This window comes from Epinephelus moara, chromosome 16 (genome assembly GCF_006386435.1).
Source record: "Epinephelus moara isolate mb chromosome 16, YSFRI_EMoa_1.0, whole genome shotgun sequence".
Taxonomy (NCBI): Eukaryota; Metazoa; Chordata; class Actinopteri; order Perciformes; family Serranidae; genus Epinephelus; species Epinephelus moara.
Window position 1 is genome coordinate 9,384,148 of NC_065521.1, and position 21,888 is coordinate 9,406,035.

The 21,888-nt window shown below is 41.4% G+C and overlaps 1 protein-coding gene across 3 annotated transcripts in view; it reads left to right on the forward strand.

Annotated features, from left to right (window-relative positions):
• The first annotated feature begins 212 nt into the window (after positions 1–212).
• Positions 213–21,888, forward strand: part of flna (filamin A, alpha (actin binding protein 280)) — a 69,255-nt gene continuing 47,579 nt past the window's right edge. For all 3 annotated transcript variants that reach the window (XM_050065830.1, XM_050065832.1, XM_050065831.1), the window contains exons 1-2: positions 213–355; positions 10,126–10,623. In XM_050065830.1, coding sequence (XP_049921787.1) covers positions 10,254–10,623 — 370 coding nt within the window. In that variant the 5' untranslated portion in view covers positions 213–355; positions 10,126–10,253. The remainder of the gene's footprint in view (positions 356–10,125; positions 10,624–21,888) is intronic.

The following is a 21,888-nucleotide window of genomic DNA, read 5'->3' on the forward strand; positions in this document are numbered from 1 at the left end:
GAGAAGGAGAGAGAGACAGAAACACCCCCAGCACTTCTTTTGCTTTATCCGTTTACCAATTAAGGCTCTCACGGTGAGGGCAGAGAGAGAGAGAGACGCAGAGGTAGAAAAGAGCGACAGAGCTGTCTTTTTTTCCTTTACGCCACCAGCACAGCCAATACACCCATTTCCCCCCACCGTGACTGCGCGCTGGGAGGGAGGACCGGGACGTCGGTGCAGCACACTCATACACAGCGGCTACACACAAACACACCCTCTGTGACCAAGTGAACTGCAGGCTGCTGCGCGCACTGACTGAACGGACCGGAGAGACACCGGACACACTCACTTGAAGATCACAGGCTACAGTACACATGTAAGTTGTGTCCCGCTGTGGTGTGAGAGTGATGCTGCGTGATCACTGTGGGAGAGTTTCTCTCAGATGATTTGTCTTGACTGAAATCTTGTGTTGATGTGACTGCGGTCCGGGCTGCGCGCTGTGAATGTGTGTCTTGTAGCTGTCACCAATAACTTCTCTGATGTATCTGAAGCTTTGTTGACACAGTCAGTTTGCGGCTGTAATAGTTGTAATCTCTGTGCATGTAGCTTAGTGTGACGTTTGACACCGCGATAGTCAGTCACAGGAGATGATGTAAAGGTGGATGTAGCTCATCCATCCATCTCACCTCATTCCTACACATACAGTTTGTTTATGGGTTGTCACGCACGAGCACGCTCCTCCGCGCGCACTCCAGCAGCAGCGGACTGTAGCATCTCTCCGGTGTTACATTTAGGGGCTCCGCACCAAATAAGGCAATACACAGACTGCGCTGGAGTTTTTAACAGGGGGGGGGGGGGCAGTGGAGCAAGTGGTGGCCGCTTGCGCCCTCCGCCGCCGGGAGCGGGTCTCACACCGCAAGAGCTGGAGGGCCATTTGGTCCCTGTTCAAGAAGTTTGAACATATGTCATTGTGGGTTTTAACTCATGAAAAGATCAGAGTGGCTCAACTGAGGAGAAGCAGACTGTCAGACCCTCACATTCTCTCATTTATAAAATTATTTCTTTACTTTTTACACATTAAAGGCCACTGTATCACATGTTTCTGATGAATCAATGAGGGGCTAAAGTGGTTATAATGTTAAATATAATTTTCCTGTCAGCAGGCAGATCATGAGGCACAGTGCTGGAAATGATTTATCACATTTTTATCAAGATGACTGTTTGGAATTTGTAAAGAACCAATGATGTTTCAAGAAATAACTTACACACAGTATATGGCCTGGATATATAGCCAATGTATATCTGTATATGTGTGTGTGTGTGTGTGTGTGTGTGTGTGTATGTATATGTATACATACATACATCTGTACATCACATCTATACATCACATCTATATACAGTATGTATGTAGCCTATATATTATTATGGCACAAATTATTTCGAAATAAAAACTACAAACAAAACCAAACTTTTCATCCCAGGCTTCTCAAGGGCCTCCCTCCAATTGGGGCCCTGGGCAATCAGTCGCACCGTTCCCCCCGCTGCAGCACCCTTGCTCATACTCAGCCACACCCTCTTCGTTTTCGCCTCAAGATAGAGACCCTATGACTGTTCCTTACATTATAATCACAGTTTTGACATCTACAGCTATAGGGACATTTTTATCTCTTTTGTTTTTTTTTTTCTACCATGCTGTTTTTAGTTATGCCACATACAAAAAATAAGTTGTCGAAAGCTGATTTTTCAGTTTGTGCTAGTGTTAGCTGTCCGTCCTTTTAGCACAGGAGTCCAAAATGTGTCTGTTTTGGATGGTTGTCCACAGGCTGTTGGGACAGTATTGTTTATAGTTCCTACCGTGTTACAAATTAGACCAACTGGAATGGCGGCCAACAAAAACAAGACAGAGGCTTTTTTGATTGAAATTGTATATTTTTATTTTGTATACAACTCTTAAGTTGTTGTAGCTTACATAAATATATAGGCTACATGTAGCTGTAATGGCTCAAGTCGTCTGTGATGAATGGACAGTTATTTCAAGTCAGTACAAAAATGTCCCAACCAACCCCGCTTTCCCCTATAGGACACAGGCACATTTGATGGTTTAAAAGGGAAATGGATCCTTTACGTTGTTGTAGGTCTTTTCCCACTTACAGTTAAGCTTGAGGGCAGTGACAGTGAGAAAGATCAGACCCAGAAAGCAAGTTGAGAGGCGGAACTGTAGGTTTCTACAGATTTACAGCTAACACACAGAAACACACATTCTTGGTCCTTATAGAATAATAAGATATTTCTAACCAGCGATCTATGACAGTATGAAGTGTATTTTGAGAACTGTCGTGTGGACTAGAGTGAAAGTATGAGGAATAGGACTGATTAAAATGCAACCACGCAAATATACTCCATGCAGATTGCAGAAAATGTGATGTTCACGGTCCATCTCTGTTTACTTCTGAGTTATTTCATAAAGAAACCAGGGAACAACGAATGTTGCTTGTTTTGCTCATTGCTCATCACAAATACTTTTATTAAATATGCATATGGTACATTGTTGTTATATCTGGGTGGGGAAAACATAAATATTGCAGTATGTTTGTGAAAATTCTCAGTCATCCAGGTCACAGTAATCTTAAGTGCTATATCGTAGGCAGCTGGACTTGCTTGAGTTTCTTGAAGCCGTTTCACCTCTCATCCAAGAAGCTTCTTCAGTTCAGTTCAGTTCTATACTGAATCATCATCATCATCTTCTGTCCCCCAATGTACTTCCTCTTTTTAATTTTGTCTGGTTATGAGACTGAAAGATTGGAATGTACTTCTTTTATTCTCAAAGTGAACGTGAACATTTTTTCCCAAGCTCTTCTGGCATGATATCATACTTTGGTGATAACATTCCTGTACACACTTCATCTAAAACACAGTTGAGAAAAATGTGTGTTCTCAGATTGTAGGCTTTGGATGTTTACTGGCTCTGTAGGCCGGCCAAAAATTTCGATGACTTATTGCAGCTTCTCAGTTTCATAACACCTTCATAATAATGAGGTGACAAGAGCCCCGAAGAAGCTGGTGCTGCGGGCATAGAAAGTGTGAGATGTAAACATGTAGATCAAACTGTCCTTATTTGACACTTCTTGGCCTACTTTCACCGAACAAGTGCCACCAGAGGAAACACACACACACACACACACACACACACACAGGGCATTAAGGGGAAAGCCACAACTTTGCTGTAATCTGTGCATATGACTTGCTCTCTCTCCTCACCACCACTCTATACATGTGTCATGTGGTTAGTGGGGCTGCTTGCAGCATTCGTCTAACTTCCTCTGCTGAGTTCTGCTCTGCTCGCGACTGAGCGGGTGTGGTGAGTGATGATGAGAAGCTGCTGGCACTGCAGGGCTGGTAGTATACTAATAGTAGTATCACTGGCAGAGCCTGTTAATGGGACAGTTCACACCCATATCAAAAAAAAGATGTTCCCCTTTTCTTCAGTATAATGGAATTAGATGGTTTTATTTCTAATTTACTCTGTTTGGCATCCTTTCTCAGTGCCATGGTATGCTGGGTGGCGTCAGTTTGAAACACTGCTGGATAACAATGGAATTTAAGGAGCTGGAAAATCCCTATAGGTCAGGTGGGAATGGTGATGGATGGGTTTCAACAAACACCAGGCTTTCACCCAGGACCTTGGTGTTCGCTTCACTATGAATGTTGGGCCAAATCATTGTGTTTTTTTCTTAATGTGTTTTTGTTGTACAAGGAAATATACGTTAATATGAGGTGCATTACTGACGCTGTAAGTTTATTTTTTAAAAAGACTGTACGCATGTAATAAGCAGAGACTCTGCATTTCCTGTGAAAATGGAAGTGTAGCCTATTTAAAAAGACACACTTGGCGTCCTAGAATGTTGGCACCCAGGATACCTAGTAGACGTGAAAGTCCACTAGCCAAATGGCGATACATGACAAGCTGGTAGTGAGAAAGTGTTGCTCAATTATCACTTTATGAGACACTCTCAGTGTGTGGCGATATATTTATCTGCAAAGACTCTGCCCTCTGTTTGTGTTTTCCCATTTTCCTCTTATTTTGCTGTGTTTGGGACATTCCTGGGCAGTGTGAACAGGTTGGTTCCTGGGCAGTGTGAACAGGTGCGGTCAGGACTTTATGAAAAGGCAGTGACATGGTACCAGACTGTTAGCGGCACACATCCAAGAGGAATCCATAAAAAATATGGACACAGCACACAAAAAACCCTGCAACTATAGTAAGGTGAAACACCAATCTGGGGTTGGCTTTCACTTTCACCTTTACTGGTGGTACTTTTTACTTGGCACATATGATGTTGGATTTTTTGACCAACTAATTTGACCTATAACTGATACTGATATCAATATGTCCACGTTTTTCCTCACCTAATTTTAGTGATCATCAAGTCTCTTCTGTGGTTGAATTAACGTCATACTATACACGCATAGTCTTATCGTGACAGCCCACCAGCAGATGGAGAAATGAAATACAATACTTTTCAGTGTATGTAATATTCATTCATTGTGCAAAATACGAAAAAGCATGTTGGCCGATTCCAGTTGTTAATTTCAAAGCCAGTATTAGCCAATACCAATGATGTGCCAATATTATTGTGCATCCCTGCTATTTACAAATAGTCATTTACAATTCCTGCATAGTATGACTTTAGGTCATTTTTTATCCTCCATAATAGGATGCGCCCCATGCAAAGAAGCGGTCAATGTAAAGCTTCTCAAAAATGACGCGAATGCAAACATCTACACATCAGCCATTATTTGATCAAGACTATATGAAAAAATGTCAGTGGGGATTCGTAAATAAAACACACAGTAAGTATTTGATTAGTGCGATGAAAGTTGTCCAGAATGAGTCCAGATGCGAACAAAGTGGTAGAAGACTGGGGCAGAGACAGATATAACAAGTGGATAATTTTTAAAAGTAAAAGTGCAGAGAGGACAAGAGAAGAGTGTGATTTCCAAAACAGTGAAGGGGAGGGGGATAGAGGAGTCATTTAAAGAAGAAAACTGGAAAATGTGATGCAATAAATATTCACTAGAGGGAGCTAAATGCAAAGCCAGAGGGACCAGTTTGCTCTCCAGATCCTGAGACATTTTAATGTGTCTTGGTCAGCTCTCTCTGTCCCCGCCCCGTGTTTTGTCTCCTGTTTATTTGGCAAATTCCATTGAAACAATAGGCCACTCCGCTGTGAATATTTCACCAGTTTTCTCAGCTCTCACTTACTTCCAGGGAACATTTTATTGTGCTTTATGAAACGCAGTACGAATTTAACCCAGAGATGATCCCTCAGAAGCGTTCCTGTTTCCATATATCCATTCAGTTACAGCCCTTTACTGTCTGTGTCTCACTTCTCCTTTTTTATAAAGTCTGCTGCCCTGTTTTCCTGCTCTGCCACAATCACTACCCACTGTCGTCATTAGTTTCTATTTTAATTATAAAACCTGTAAACTGTTAGGACAAATGTAAAAGTAATGAATTAAAATTACACATCTACAGGGACCAGAGCCGAATATTTTGAAACTATGTTTATCCATTGTTCTATTGTTTTAGCTGGCAAAGTGAATGTGAAAACTTGGTGTGTGTGTGTGTGTGTGTGTGTGTGTGTGTGTGTGTGTGTGTGTGTGTGTGTGTGTGTGTTAAGGTTACATTAATAAGGGCCTTTTATTGGGGTGTTATTAAGCCTGGGGGCTCCAGGGTTGTTACGGGGGTGAGGGGCATTCTTGAGATTCTCCCTTGACCAGGCACACACAAACACACAAAGGCAAAGCATTCTTGATGGCTCCTGGCCACACTGTGGCTCCTGGCACTGAGCTCCTTGTTTAGTCAAAAACGCTGCAGAGTCACTTCTCTCCAACTGTCTTCATAGCTACTGCTGTTCTGTTTCTCTCAGGGAGAAAATTAATCAAAAGACATAAACTTATGTGTGAATTGCTGAGACTTGCAATTTTAAATAAATGAGATAGTCCTGTTGAAGGGGCACTGCAGTGATTTAGTATTACACTTTCAAAAAAGTTGGGTGACTCGCATAACAGATTTGAAAAATTATGGGCAAAATTGAGGCAGCAGAGGTTGAGATATCTTGACTTTTAGCCTCTAGTTTGAGTCAAGCTTGAAAAGTGCTGGATCCTACAATTCCCATAATGCAACTTAATAGAATCTGTCATTAGACTTCACGTTTAAAATGCTTTCATCTTTCAAATTCCATGTCTCCAGCAAGCCACATCCTCTGAGGCTGAAAAATTAAGCCAATGCAGACAAACCCAAAACTGCAGTTCTTTGAATGGCCACTTGAGGCTGGCTCCTAAACAGCGTAAATTCCCATAGACCCCCATGTTAAAATGCACAGCTTTACAGCAGAAATAAACACACACATAGTCAATGTGTATGCTGCCATCTTACAGTTGACAGTTTGTGGCAAATTAACACAGACTGCGCAAACATTCCAGAGGTCAAATCGTGTAAATTATGTTAGGTGAAAGAACACCTTCAGACCTTAGAAAGATTCCTCCAGAGCCTCTGAAGACATTATACAACTGTTTCACAGGCTGAGCTGTACCCCCCACAACTAATAAACTGAACATCATGTGAAAAATTGGCTGAGTGGCTCTCGAATTATTTAATATGTTTCCCAGGGGCTTTCTGTCATGTGAAAACAGAACAGAAATGACAGCGAGAGCATGTGCAAGACATCTGGATTATAATATTTTCCACCTCATCCCCTCTTATGTTCTTTTTGTGCTGTGACTCCACATTATGGGGCATCCCCCTCAAAAACAATTAAATTATGTCTCTGATGTCTCTAAAACTTGAGGAGAGGTGGCTTCTCAACACAAATGGTTAAACTACCCTCAAAGAGATTTTAGTGAAAATGAAGGAAAACACCAAATTAAACTGTCCACCATTACCCTTCTTACATTGTGAGAAACTGCCTGCTGCTATAAAACACTCAACCTGTCATTAGTGCATCATATGGTGCATACTTGGTGTGTGATCTCATCTGTCAGTACAGTGAAGTCAAACAGAGGAGGTGGGTAAGGCTGGTGTCTAGACACTTCCCTGTCTGGCTGATTCACGCTGTTACCTCTTTAAAGATAAGGCTACACACTGTGACATCACCAGACAAACACATATACATGAAGGCACAAATTCAGGCTGCATATATTGAATATATATGCACAAATAAACACACTGTTCATGCTTGCAGACACAAACAACTGTACAGAAAAGGAAAGTTGAACAAAGCTGTATGCAGACCAGCAGGCACAAACAAACACAACTTTGTGACCTGATGCAGAGTCACTGATGCTCATATCCCTCTGGATAGCTCAATCTCTGCTGCCTGGGACCAATGAACATTGAGCATTAGCTGAGCTCATATGCTCACAGGGACCCTGAACACGGTACCTTCATCTCTGTACATCTGGCACAGCATCACCTTCTTTCTCCAGCTAAGAAAACAACCCCCTTCTTCAATAGCCAAAGCATTACTGCCATTAGTAATGGGAGAAAATGAACGAATGAATCTTTTTGAACAACACTTTTAGTGTATGGTATCAGCCTATCAAATGTCCGAGGGCTAATGAATGCCTTTTTCCCCCACTTGCCCAGTCTTTGTTATCAAAGGTTACTGCTTACGCTTCCTTCGACAATATGTAAACATGACGCGACTGAATTGGTCGATTAAATAATAAGCTTGAAGTTTAAACTTAAACATAACAATAACAAAGAGCAAAGAAAACTGATCAGGTGAGCCATGAAACATTCTTTTCACAGCATCAGTTCCATTGAGTTGATACATGTAAACCTTCCGAACTTTTCAAGTTTTGACATTTTTTACAAAATGTGGTGTCACTTTCTCTGTGATGCTTTGTATATGCGCATTCGACAGCTTGTGTTGTCCACACCCCAAAATGTTTCTTCAACTTTTTCTTCATAACCAGCCATCATGGGGTCAGTGTTTACGTAGTTTCCACATCAATACTTAAAACTCAGGATTCAATCAGCCAATTTAATCACTTATCATTAATTTACTGTAGCAGGCAGTGTGAGCAGAACCCTTCGATAACAGCAAATAGCCGAGTGGGTGAAGTTGGAGATTCATGAGCAGTCAAACATTTGACAAGTTGAACCAGTACATACTGGACAATAAAAGGAGTCATTCAGAAAGATCTGTTCGCTCATTGTTGCCCATCACTAATTTACATGTATCAGCTCGAAGGAGATGATACTGTGACAAGAATCGGTCAACTCATGACTAACTGTGATAAATGATGGGATTATAGAGGATAAAGGATGGGGCTGTCTCCAAATAATCAGTGATACACCAGGGCTGAGAAACAGGGAGTCTTGTGTTTAATGTAAAGTTGATCAATTCTTTTCACTACAGCTTCCATATCTGGTAGACAAATACAGAAAATGTTAAAATACACAACACACAAGTAGACTAAAGTCCATTTTTTCTACTTAGTATTTCTATCACAAATAGCTGTAGAGTTGGACTTATAAGACTAGTGCCCAATAATATACAATTCAAAGGTACAGTGTGTAGAATTTAGGAGCATCAATTGGCAGAAATTGTATATAATATTCATAAATATCTTTTTATTAGTTTGTAATCACCTGAAAATAAAAATTATTTTGTTTTCGTTAACTCAGAATGAGATGTTTATATCTATATACAGAGCAGGTCCTCTTAAAGCAGCAAACTGCAGGGTAGAGAAATGAAGCCAAAGCAAAAGTCCCCATAACTGCAGTTCCTTGAAAAGCAGCTTGAAGCTGGCTCCAAAACAGATTCGATCCCCATAGACCACATGTTAAACTGCCCAAATTACCAGAAGAAATAAACATGTTTACAGCCTGTTACAAAACACGATTTTGTTCGCTATAGCTATTAAGGCATAAAGTTACATCCAATTAAGGGCGTGATCACAGTGACTGGCTGTCTGTGAGCCGTCACCACAGTTATCAATTGTGGATCTTTCTATTCTGAATGTTTGAGGCATGGAGATTTTATGTTTGTAAAACTTTCCTCAAGCCGAGAAAAGCGATTTACAAATCTGTGACATTAACACAATGTAAAGTCTATAAGCCAAGCAGGAACTTGTGGGCAGGGCCAGTGGGAAACACTACTGCGCATATTCAGTGGGCTGCATACCACAGAAGTAAACCTGGAAGCTAGAAACTTTTTTGGTGAATGTTCCAGTCAAGCCGTCCATATCTAGTTATTATTAAAAATCTACGGTGACATCACAGTAACTATGTTAACGTTAACCTTAACTACGTTTTTTTTTTTTTTTGACAGCCGATGTGGAAGTTAGCGTCACCCTGGTTCCCTCCTCAAAAAGCCAATGGTATTGACGTTCTGTAGTTTCATTTAACCACTTGTTAGCAACCGCCTTTTTAAAGACATGTTTGCATGTGTGAAGTACAAACATAAAAGTCTCTTAAGTTTGTGTTAACAAAAGACTTTATTTCAGGTTTCTAACCAAAAACCTAACCCACTGAGTTTGAGGCGAGGAAACTGGGAGTGCCAAAATGCTAAATCATTTCCAGGTTTTAGGACTCATTCCTGCACCACTCTATGGTCCTCTTCCATGGACTTTGCTGTGTTGCTTGTACACTAGCTCAGAAGGAACAAATCAAACACTGCCTCTAGCTGAAGCCATCAGTATTTTTGCATTGGCCACCATAGTTCTCTGAAACGCTTGGCACATGGGAGAAGTTTCAGTTCTGCAACCTCACCACTAGATGCTGCTATATCCTACACACTAGACCTTTAACTTTCATGTTACTTATTGGAAAATGTGTTCAGGACTGTGCTGAGTCTATTTTTCCCTCTGTTGTCTTAAATGAATGACTACCATCTGTTGAGATTTAGTTTGAATGTGAGTCAGTTTCTTCTTAAAGTGAACATTTAAAAAGAGTGTCATCCCTGTGGAGCTGCCTCCATGTGCAAGCGTATCACATGTGCCTTCAGTTTCATCCAAAATGACTCCCCTTTCTGCTTTCCGGTTCCATAACCACCTCCTTTCTTTGCAAAATATCTATCTCCGGGCTATAAGTCACTCTCTCGTGTTCACTCCTTTCTTTCTTTTCTTTCCTCTCAGACACAGACAAGCTAGAAAGTGAGAGAGAGAGAGAGAGAGAGAGAGAAAGAGGGAGCGGCCACGCAGAGTTGAGCAGACTCCACCCAGAGAAACAGCCAGCGAACCAAGACACAGCCGAGACCATAAAAATGAGTGGTTCACACCCCCGGCTCCACCAGAGCGCCGCGCCCGCTCCCAACGCTCTCTCCACGGACAAGGACGCAGAAATGCCCGCCACGGAGAAGGACCTGGCCGAGGATGCGCCGTGGAAGAAGATCCAGCAGAACACCTTCACCCGCTGGTGTAACGAGCACCTGAAATGCGTCAACAAGAGGATCGGCAACTTGCAGACGGACCTCAGCGACGGGCTGCGGCTCATCGGGCTCCTGGAGGTCCTGTCCCAGAAGAAGATGTTCAGAAAGTACAACCAGAGGCCCACCTTCCGCCAGATGCAGCTGGAGAACGTGTCGGTGGCCCTGGAGTTCCTCGACAAGGAGAACATAAAGCTGGTGTCCATAGGTGAGTCACATGTTGAGTGAACGAATGCCAGTTTATTTGTCTTTGGTTTTTGCAACTGTCCTTTAATTCCTGTCCAGCTTCATTCAGGTGGCCTCTCCTCTCTTGTAAGCTGCTCTTTGTGCATGCATGTTTGGTTGTCTTAAAGAAACAGCTAAATTGGAGCACAAGGCCAAGTAGATTGTGATAAAGTAAAGAGCAGTGCATGTATACATTCCTGCAGGTCGAATAAAGTTGAGCATGTTACTGCCCAGTTAAAAAAAAATATCTGTCACCTTGTAAAGAAAAAGGGGTGAAACACACTTGACCCCACTGTGTTCTCCTGTGAACGAGTGTTAAATAAGTCTCCAGTAAAGTTGCTGATGTTGGGAATATTACTGAGTGTGTTTTAAGTTAGAATGCAGGCGTTTCCCCAGTGTCCAGGGCCGCTGTGCTTTTGTGTCAGGGTTGTTTTGGGAGGAGGGGGTCTGACTGTGCAGAGGGGGCCCCGGGCTTTCTGTGCTCCCCTGCCACCCTAGCTGAGCTGAGCTGGGCCGGTCCGAGCCAAAACTTGTGGGCCAGGATGTAATTCAGGCCTACTAGGATAGGAGAGCTGATCCGGTACACACACACAGACACAGAAAGAGAGAGACACAGGGCTATTGTCTGTGCTCATGTCGTGCAGTGGGTTTTGGCTGGGTCTCCACAGCATTAGACAGAACTTGGCTCACGCATGGTGACACTGGGTTTAATGGGCTTTGCCTACATGCAGCTGCCTACCTGTTTACAACACTGGTGATTTTGTAGTTGTTTATCAGACTGCAAGTGAATTAAAGTAATTGTTTGCTGAGCTACAATACAAAACTAGGAGAATATAGCCTTCTAGTGTTCATCCCTTCCCATATAGTATAGATTAGGTCACACTGCAGTGGTTTTCCAAGAGGCTCAAGGGTCCTTAATGGATTTGATCCCAAATTTAATCACATTGTTAATTCAATTAAAAGTTGAGATTGCATAAGAATGACTAATCCTATCAGATGTTTCACCCTCTCAGCACCTGGGGTAAAGACAGACAACAGCCTTGTTTGTGTGGTTGCAAGGAAAGAAGGATGTGTGTGACTGTGTGTGTGAATCAGACATGAGTGAGTCCCTGGGGTAATGCCTGGCTCAATTCATGCTTTCCACACACATGTTGCTGCTTCCTGCTGCAGCCAACAGGTGAGGTGATGGCACCATTTGATCCTCATGTCAAAGTACCCTTCAATCTTAGCAGACATGGAGAGGTGGAGCCACTGCAGACAGATCTCATCATCAGTAGAGATTGTGTTTATCAGTGTTGTGGTTGGCAATAAGATACCGTTGAGGGCGCAGTACCAGGCACCAATGAGCCACACTACTCAGCACTGTCTGTTCCTCTTGCTGACTCACCATCAGTCTAGCTGCTCCTCTTGAGTCATTTAATCTGAAGATGAGAGAGGAGCCCGCTCTCCTCTTTTACTTCCTCCTTTCATTGCAGAAAAACGGGCACACCCAGCCAGCAACCCTTACCACAAATTACCAAACTGCTCAGCATGATGCATGGGCTCCCTCCCTCTTTCTTTGCTCTGAAGCTCTTGCTCTCTTTCTCTTCTCCTTCACCAGTTCAACATTTTTTGTCCTTTCTGGACCTTGATGTCCACACCCCTTTCAATTCTCCTTTGCTTGCTTGCTAAAAATGGACATGTATTGATTTGCAAGAGTGCCTAGTGTAACACTGTCATCATGAGATAGGCTACATTAGACAAATCAATGATTTTCTCCACCCAAAAAGCAATCAAGGCCAGAGTAGTTGAGCATGGATGTGGACTAGGGATGCAAATAATCACCAATCAATAATTGATAAGTCACTTATTCTGTAAAATGTATGAAAGAGTAAAAAAGTGGCCAGTCAGGAATCCCCAGAGCCCTGAGGTGCAATCTTCAAATGTTTCCAGACAACAATTACAAATGTTGGGCATTTATGCTTGATACATAATTTAATTAATATTGTTAGAAATACACTTACTCCCTTTCTTGCTGAGAGTTAGATGATAAAATCAATACCACTCCCGTGTCTGGACCACTGACTGCATTTAAGATGGGCAATGCATCTCCATTTCCTCCCACTTTACAAAAATGAAGCCAAAATATCCCGCATATGGCTGCTGCCATCTTGCACTGGTGACATCATTTGGAGCCAGAGTCTGTGCAGTAGCAATCTGGAAATCCATCGGTAAAAAAAAAAAAAATTCTTCCTTTACCTCTGGAGGCACAGCCCGGAGTTTTTCGACTAACGGAAGTGCAGGGGCCTTCACGCCCTTCACTTCCGGCGGTGCCCCCAGGGAATCACCGTGTTGTTTACAAATACTTCGGGTAGAAAACCAGCAGAATTTAGCTATATATCACCGTGTAGACTAATCTGATGTTTGTTAAGCCTATAAACACAATGATTGAACAAACGTTACTTACTGTTTCCATGTGCACATTAACATGGTTATCGTAGATTAGCTGGGCTAACCGTTAGCTGTTAACGTTAGCCGTTAGCGGTGTCTGTAATAACCATAGTTTGTATAAAAATAAGGTAATAACTCAATAAACGGTCCGTGAATAAAATATTTTTTCCAGCGGATATCTTAGTTACAACATAATCTCTCAAGACAGATTCTGCAATTTACATTGTAGAATCTGTCGGCAGCCCTGTGTGAAAGACGACTACAGAGAGGGGGAGGGCGGGGCTTTGAGTTTGAACGATGCTACGCTTTAGCCAATCACAATGGAGGGGGCATGGCTGAGACGTGCAGGTGTCCCCAGGAAATGTGTACCTACAGAAACAGCAAGCTCCGTGTCCATAGCAACCGCTCCACCCAAAACGCCGTCTCATCAACGTGAAAATTTTTTTTTTTTTCCAGCGGATGTCTTAGTTACAACATGATTGAGCAAACTGGAGTAGGTTCATGTCATATCCGACAACGGGAGGCTTTTAACAGATGACGTCCTGATGTTAGCTTTGCTAACTGCCCCTGTCAGCTGCAGCCACTGATGCTTTCTAGACATTGTGATTTCCCATAACTGAATAAATACCACACATAGCAACACAAAACTGCTTTGCTAGCTCACTCATGTTGTAACTAAGATATCCGCTGTAAAAAATATTTTATTCACGGACCGTTTATTGAGTTATTATCTTATTTTGATACAGTCTATGGTTATTAGACACCGCTAACGGCTAACGTTAACAGCTAACGGTTAGTTAGCTGTTAGTTGTTAATTACAAAACACACAGAAATAGTAATGTTTGTTCAATTATTGTGTTTATAGACTTAACAAACATCAGATTAGTCTACACGGTGATATAGTGACGTGAAAAATGTGTTATATAGCTAAACTCTGCTGGTTTTCTACATAGACATATATACATATAGATATATATATACATAGACATATATATGTCTATGGTTTTCTACCCGAAGTATTTGTAAACAACACGGCGATTCCCTGGGGGCACCGCCGGAAGTTAAGGGCGTGAGCGATCGCTGAGGCTCCTGCACTTCCGTTAGTCGAAAAACTCCGGGCTGTGCCTCCAGACGTAAAGGAAGAAAAAAATATTTTTTTTCTTTTTTTTTTTACAGATGGATTTCCAGATTGGTTACAACATAATTGAGCTAGCAAAGCAGTTTTGTGTTGCTATGTGTGGTATTTATTCAGTTATGGGAAATCACGATGTCTAGAAAGCATCAGTGGCTGCAGCTGACAGGGACAGTTAGCAAAGCCAACATCAGGACGTCATCTGTTTAAAGCCTCCCGTTGTCAGATTACGACATGAAACTACTCCAGTTAGCTCAATCATGTTGTAACTAAGACATCCGCTGGAAAAAAAAATTTTTTTCCACGTTGACAAGATGGTGTTTTGGGTGGAGTTGTCGTTATGGACGCGGAGCTTGCTGTTTCTGTAGGTACACATTTCCTGGGGACACCTGCACGTCTCGGCCATGCCCCCTCCATTGTGATTGGCTAAGGCGCAGCATCGTTCAGACTCAAAGCAGACTTAGTTTGGTCCCATCCAGGTTCCAGGGTTTATGTCCTATACTGCAGCCAGCCACCAGGGGGCGATTTAAATGTTTTGCCTTCACTTTTGGGAAGCTGTCATGTCATCCATCTTTATACAGTCTGTGGTCTGGACGTGAGAGTAGTAATCTTGATTGACTGATAGATTAATCAACTAATTGTTTCAGCCCCAAACTGGACTACAAAGCTACAGGATTGCCACTTATCACTACACTAAGCTCTATTTTATCATTATCTGTGGTGTGCTCCAACAGCTTTAGTCACAGTATCCTCATATGTGTCATTAGTATCACTCAGACGAGGACTGTGATTTGAAATAGATCCACAGTTGTTGGTATGTTGGATCTTTCAGCAGGCTGTGAAGGTAGAGAATCTAGACAGTTAACAAATTCAGCTCTACAATGCAGTACACTCTCTCCTTGCATTCTCAGCACACACTGAAGTTTCCTAGAGTTAAGCAGTATTTTGATAAATATCATGCAACGGTAGAAATGTGTCCACTGGTAGAGATTTGGCAATACCATTTCTACCTTGGGAACTGTTTGGGGGTAGGCTATGTTGCAAATCAGGGCTGGATTTGCGCGTGATCCTGCAAATCCAGCTGTCTCGCAAGGTAACATGATTTGGGCAGACATGGAGGAGGAGAGAGAAGCTGTGAATACAGAAACCTCTAACATTTGAAATTATAGTTCTCTGGAACCTTTAAAGCTTCCATTTTTAAAGTGATTGTAGGTTTTTGTTTTGTTTTTAACTCGTGAGGCTAGGGCTGCTCGATCATGGCAGAAATGATAACCATTATTTTGGTCAGCATTGGGTTAAGGCTCAGCAATATGGAGAAGATCAAACATCTTGATAATTTTTGACCACATACCTCAATATCGATATTGCGAAGATAATATAGGGTTGACTGTTGATGCTTTCACAAAATATTTACAGTGTTCTTGATAAGTAATGTGGATAAAGTCACTAAGTGGTTAAAGGCAAATAATAGAGCAGCCAGAACTGTCTGGTAAGTTCAGAAAATTACAACATTTTACTGTGATGCAGCCTTTAAAACCTGGAAAAGACATCACTTAGCCTATGATATTATGATATCCAAAATATCTAGTCTTATATCACGATATCGTTCTAATAATGATAAATTGTGATCACAATTAGTTAACATGATTACTCCTTTACTTTAGAAACATGATGTATTAATTGAACTTTTTTTAAAACCTTGTCTTTTTACTATTGGATTTTCTTGAACCTTAAATATAACCCAACTGAAAAACATGCCACAGCTTGGCTGAGAGTGAGTTTGAGCTTTTAGGGAGGGGCAAAAGTAAGCCATTGTCAAGGAAAGGGGTGCACTGGATATATAACACAAGACAAAACATCAACATCACTGCCAAAGGGAATATTGTGATAAAAACATTACATATATCGTGGTAAAAGATTTTGGCCATATCACCCACCCAGGGGTTCAGTGTAATGAGGTTGAAACCCAATAGTTAATCTGTCTCTACAGTTTTAACAAAACCCCACATGATAAGGCACGGACAGCAGACACATGATTACTGACAGATCCAGAGGAGAACTCACAGGTAGTCAGCCAGGAGTGCAGCTGAATAGTGGCAAGTCTGCCATCCACTTGGCAGTTGAGTGAATGAGGGGAGAGACACTGACAGTAGCACTGATGAAACAGGCTGAGGCTCACCATTGTGTCTCATGTTGTTACCTCTCCATGTGATTTGCATTGGTTTGTTTATTTAGTTTGCTGTGATTATAGGATGTTTTAACATTCATCTCATCTTTATATCTTGAGTTGTGTGAGGACATTCCTCTTGTGCATGTATAGAAACAGCCTATGCGCATATTCTACTGTGCTCATCACACCCATGTTTGAACAAGGTGAATAATTTCGCTTGGCATCATTCTGTGCGTGTGTGTGTGCAGTGAAGCTTTAACACACACTAGCTGTTAAAAAGATTGCCGTCTGTACTACTGAGCCTGTGTGGAGTTGATCGAAATAGTTAAGATGGCAGTGATTGTGACAAACTCTTCCCGTCATCCACACAGACAGGATGTAAAATTAACAGAGCTGTGATGTAACTTTGAACCTGGCTGTTCCCCTGTGTTTGCCCGGGAGCGGAGACCGAGCAGGTTGAGACAGATGTGTGGCAACAATCAGGCTGTCTCCTCCTGTTACACTTAGGGCCGTAACGGTACATGTATTTGTGTCGAACCGTTCGGTACGCGACTTTTGGTTCGGCACGACCCTGTACCGAATTATTGGGCGCAGGATATTATTTTATTTTATTTTGTTTTATTTTAATTCCGTTTTTGCAAGCCGAACCATTTAAAATATCTAGTTCCCCGACGGACATAATTGAGTGACGGACCGAGTCCCGTAAATCTCCGCTTTCACTTTGTGCAGCGCATTCTCGCATTTTGACAACATGGCAAGTGAGCCTGACGAACCTGAAGACCCACCCGCAAACCTTAAGTCCTCCGTTTGGGAACACTTTGGTTTCAGGGTAAAATACGAAGATGGAAATAAACAAGTGGACAAGACAAAAGCAGTGTGCCGACACTGCAGAACAGCGGTCGGGTATGTACTTGGAAACACGTCTAACATGCTAACGCATCTAAAGCGACACCACCCGAGTTTGAACGTTAACCGGCACGACTAGAAAAAGCAATCTGGTGCAAACTACGATATCGTCGTCGTTTAAAAAGAAAGAGCGTTTCCCTGACCATCGCGCTAAAGAAATAACCAACGCCATTGGAGTTGAGTAAAATTGTTTAAGCTGCACTTTAGATATAAGCATGTTTTGTTTACTGCACTTTAACAAAGTGGGAAAGCTAAGTAAGTTCCTAGTAAAACTGAATCTGAGCAGGCTTTAAAGCTGACCAGCTGCACTATACTTTTTATTTTAATTGAGTAAAACTGTTAAAGCAGAAATGTATATTTATATTTTTCATTCAAAAAATGTGTTAAAAAAACAGCAGGATTTTATTTTTCACTTTTATATTTCTATTTTCATTCAAACAATGTGAAAAAGCAGGATTTTATATATATATGTTTCATTCAAAAATTGTGTAAAAAGAGTTAACTGCTGTGGTGGTATGTTTTAATAAGGTTACCAATAAGTAAAAGATATTTAATAGTTGTCTATTTTTTTCATTACTGTACCGAAAAAAAACGAACCGTGACTTGTGTACTGAGGTATGTACCGAACCAAGATTTTTGTGTACCGTTACACCCCTAGTTACACTGTTAAATAACATTTTCGATATTACTAACAGAGGAATGAGATAAATGTTCCTATAGCAGAAGAGCCTGTATCTTTGTGTTCTTGTAAAACTAGCACTGAGACATGGGCTCAACTAACATTAGCCAGCTTTACATATTACGGTAACTTACAAAACTAAGTCAGTTTGCTAACTTTATGACCTTTCTATACTACGTGCTACAACTTGGCTCAGCATGTTACAGATTAGCATTCCAACGCAGTAAAACAAGAGACACACCGTGCTTAAAAATGTTCATATGTGACATGTGACATGTATATTTATATCTGTAAGTCAGATTCCTTGTATGTGCACACATACTTGGCCATAAAGCTGATTCTGCTGCTTAATTAATTAGGCATGCATGACACTGGATTTTTGCCGTTATATCTGATACACAGATATTTCCCAGTGCATCGTCGATTTCCAATACCAACATATGCACATATTTAATTGCAGAGAACTTCAATGCTCTGCTGTAGTGCGAATAACATATTATTATGCCTGCTCTTATTGTGGTGGCCCACTGGCAGATGCAGACATAAAAAATAATCCTTTTCAAAAATGTACACATCCCACTGGGCAAAATAAGAAAACTACGTCAGCCTGAGTTACATGTATTTTCAAACAAACCTGTAAAATTCATCCCACTTTATCAGGCTTAGATACTGTTCTCCCTGAGACAGTCCTGACAATAGCCACAACCGGTATAAATTTGGCCTATTTTCCATAATTAAAGCCAGGGTTCCCACAGTCATGAAACTCCTGCAAAAGTTTTGTAATTCAAAAAACTGTTCTTCATGTTTTAATGTTATGTGAAATATGCTCTTTGTATTTGTACTGTAAAAACTAGTGCTGCACTGTGTTACCGTTGAAACGTCATTAGTATCATGTGATACACAGCCCACACGGGCATTGGGTCATTGCCAAGAAAAGGCAAAGAAACGGGCTGTCACATCAAGAGAGAAACAAGTAAAATGCTGAAAAGCTGTTGCACCAGGTATCGTGATCCTGTGATCTCTCCCAAGGAGAGTTACTATGGTTACAACTGATGGGGATCCTGATTAATAAAGAAAAAAAGAAATGAACGATATCCGTCCACTTTATTGGGTCATTGATTCACTTGGACAGGGGAAGCCTGAGGGGCATGACAGCGATCAGCCTTAATTTATTAAGGATTCACTGCATAGGTTCAGGCAAGGTCACAAAACAATTATCAGACATGTCTATAAAATATTTTTTTGTATGACAAGAATCAGATATATACAAACTTGTGGAAATTAGAATCTTAACACATGTTAAATTGCATTGACATTAAGAGGATCTTTTTGAGCTTTCTGTCCCCCAATAAAGGGGCGTGGCCTCAATGTTTTTGTGAAGTGCTCGTATGTGCCAGTCTGGTCTATTGACGTATGCAGCTAGTTGGCAGCAGGGGTGTTTAAAAAGCAAGCTGCTTATCCGTAAACACCTGTGAAGAATGTTTTTAATAATGTACGGGTGTATTGCCTATTATATATAGGCCAACCCACTTTAAACTACTTGAATAAAGTTGTGGAAATGGGGTAAAATATAATCGAAAGGTTTTGAAAAATCATCAGTAAAAATGTTTGGCAACACTGTAAAGTGTCATCTCATTGACCTGTCATAACAGCAGAAACGTTAATTTCCAACCAGTACCGATGTTTCATTTTAAAGCCTTTATCTGCTGGTACTGTAGTGATCTTATCGTGCAGCTGTGTCATTGTTTTCATTTGTAAGAGAAGGAACAATTCTGTCTTCTTTAAAAAGGTACATGGTGTAGCTTTTTTATTATGACTACTTATCTTGTCAGGTATGTTTGGGCAACTATAGAATGATAAGACTGGTGTGTGTGAGTGCTCAACAGAAGAGTCGATTCAGGAAAAGGGTGGGTCAGCTTTGAATAATCAGATTACTGAACAATTCCTCGAATACATTTTTTTTCTTACAGTGAGGTTTTGCCTGCAGGCTAACTGGATGTGTGTAGGGTGGGGTGGCTGCATGACTCTAATTCACTGTGACCATGTCTACCTGGACTGACTTTCTGTGCCTTGAATTGTTAGATTTTGGCAGCTAGACGGAGTAGGCGAAGATACCTGACAAGATGAGCGTGTCTGACTTCCACCACTGGATGATATCATCTGCACATGGACATCATTTTTAATTGTATGTGTTTTTTTTGTGTTGAAAACATTCGGAAAAGCCACAGTTGGAAGTTACAGAACACCATTGTAGCGGCAGCAGCTGCCAACCAGCGGCTATAGCCCGCTCTGTTTAGCTATGTGAGGAGATTGCAGTAAACACGATTCAAAATATCAAACACCAAAACTGCTGGGTGGCGGCTACGAAACAACCGCTTATGTCTGAAAGCGCCATAAGAGTTGGGCTGTAAGGCAAATCCGCACTCCATCTGCACTTCACTGCTCGGCTTGTTGAGCACAGTCTATGTAATGAATGACTGAAATACCAGACAGATCAAGTCACTTCATTACATTGACACAGAAACCTTGTAAATTAAATAGCAAAACCCACAAAGAATTATCACTAACTCTGCAGTTCCTTTCAGCTCTAGTATCTTTTAACTCCGTGTTTTGCTTTCCCTGCCCACAACTTTACTGTTTTAGACTACATCCACACTAATACATTTTTGTTTTTAAAATACATAACTATTGCTACATCTATGCCTAGCATCCACACCACTCTGGCATTTTGGAACCCTTAAAACAGAGACCTTTGAAAACGCTATTGACCTTTTTTCCGATTGGAAACTCCAGGATTGCGTTTTAGTGTGGATGGGCAGAAACTGAGACTTTTGATGCAATCACGCAGACACTCACATTCACAAAGCGATTGGGTCTTATCAGTCACACCATGTCAAGCCAAAACATTATAGCTAGGTCTACATACCTTTTTTGATTTCCTTCTTGTTTGGGTACTCCATTCCCATTGCCATGGCTTCCTCCGGCAACGGATAACGCCTCCAATACCGCTCTGTCACTCTATTTGCTTTGCAACAATTCCCTGTGTGTTTTCTGCCACTTTGTCGGTCTAAGCAAAGAAATCTTTGGTCTTACTTTTCGCCATCTTGGTAGTATTATCTCAAAAGCAACCAACCAAAGAGACAATCTGCTTCCTGTTTTCATCGGCATGCACATGCCCAGTGTATGTGAATGGTCATGTGATACGCGTTTTCAGGCATGTTAGCGTGGACAGATATTATTTCCAAAACAATGCTAAAACGTGCTGGTGCATGTTGTTTTAAAAACATTTTTTAAAAACATGTTAGTGTGGATGTTAGTTCCCTCTCATTGCACATAGCAGTGTTGTTTTTCAGCTAAAAAGCTCTAAAACCCACGGTACACCACCGGTAGTGATGAGGTGGTGAGCATACAGGATCATTTAGCGGCTAAAGATATTTCTCTTAAGAGTAGGTGGAGACCAAAACAGAGTGAAAAGGGGAGTGACTACATTCATCAGGTTGCTAGAAACACAACTCCAAATGAATGCCAATGTTGCTACGGTTCTGCTGAATTTGTAAACAAGCCACTGTTTGCTAATGTTTGCCATATGAACTTTATAAGGTGATGATATGTCATTGTGTTTACAGCTTGTTTTTGCGGTCACTTGTTTGCCAAAACATCAATTAACATCAGTTAATTACAATAACAATGCTAAGGCAACTCCCAAGAGTCCTACAACTGCAGCTTCAGTCAACAGATAATGAGAGAGCACTGCATGGACCCATGGGGGGCTCTAAACAGTCCTGTTAGGGATGTCATACACATCAAATGTAATCTTATGTTTTCAGAAACAAGATAAAAGTGAGAGAGTGACTGCTGGGCTGAAGGGCAGGGAGGAATGTTGGCCTGAGAGTAAGATAACAGAGTTTAGCCACTTGGTTAGGTCAAAATG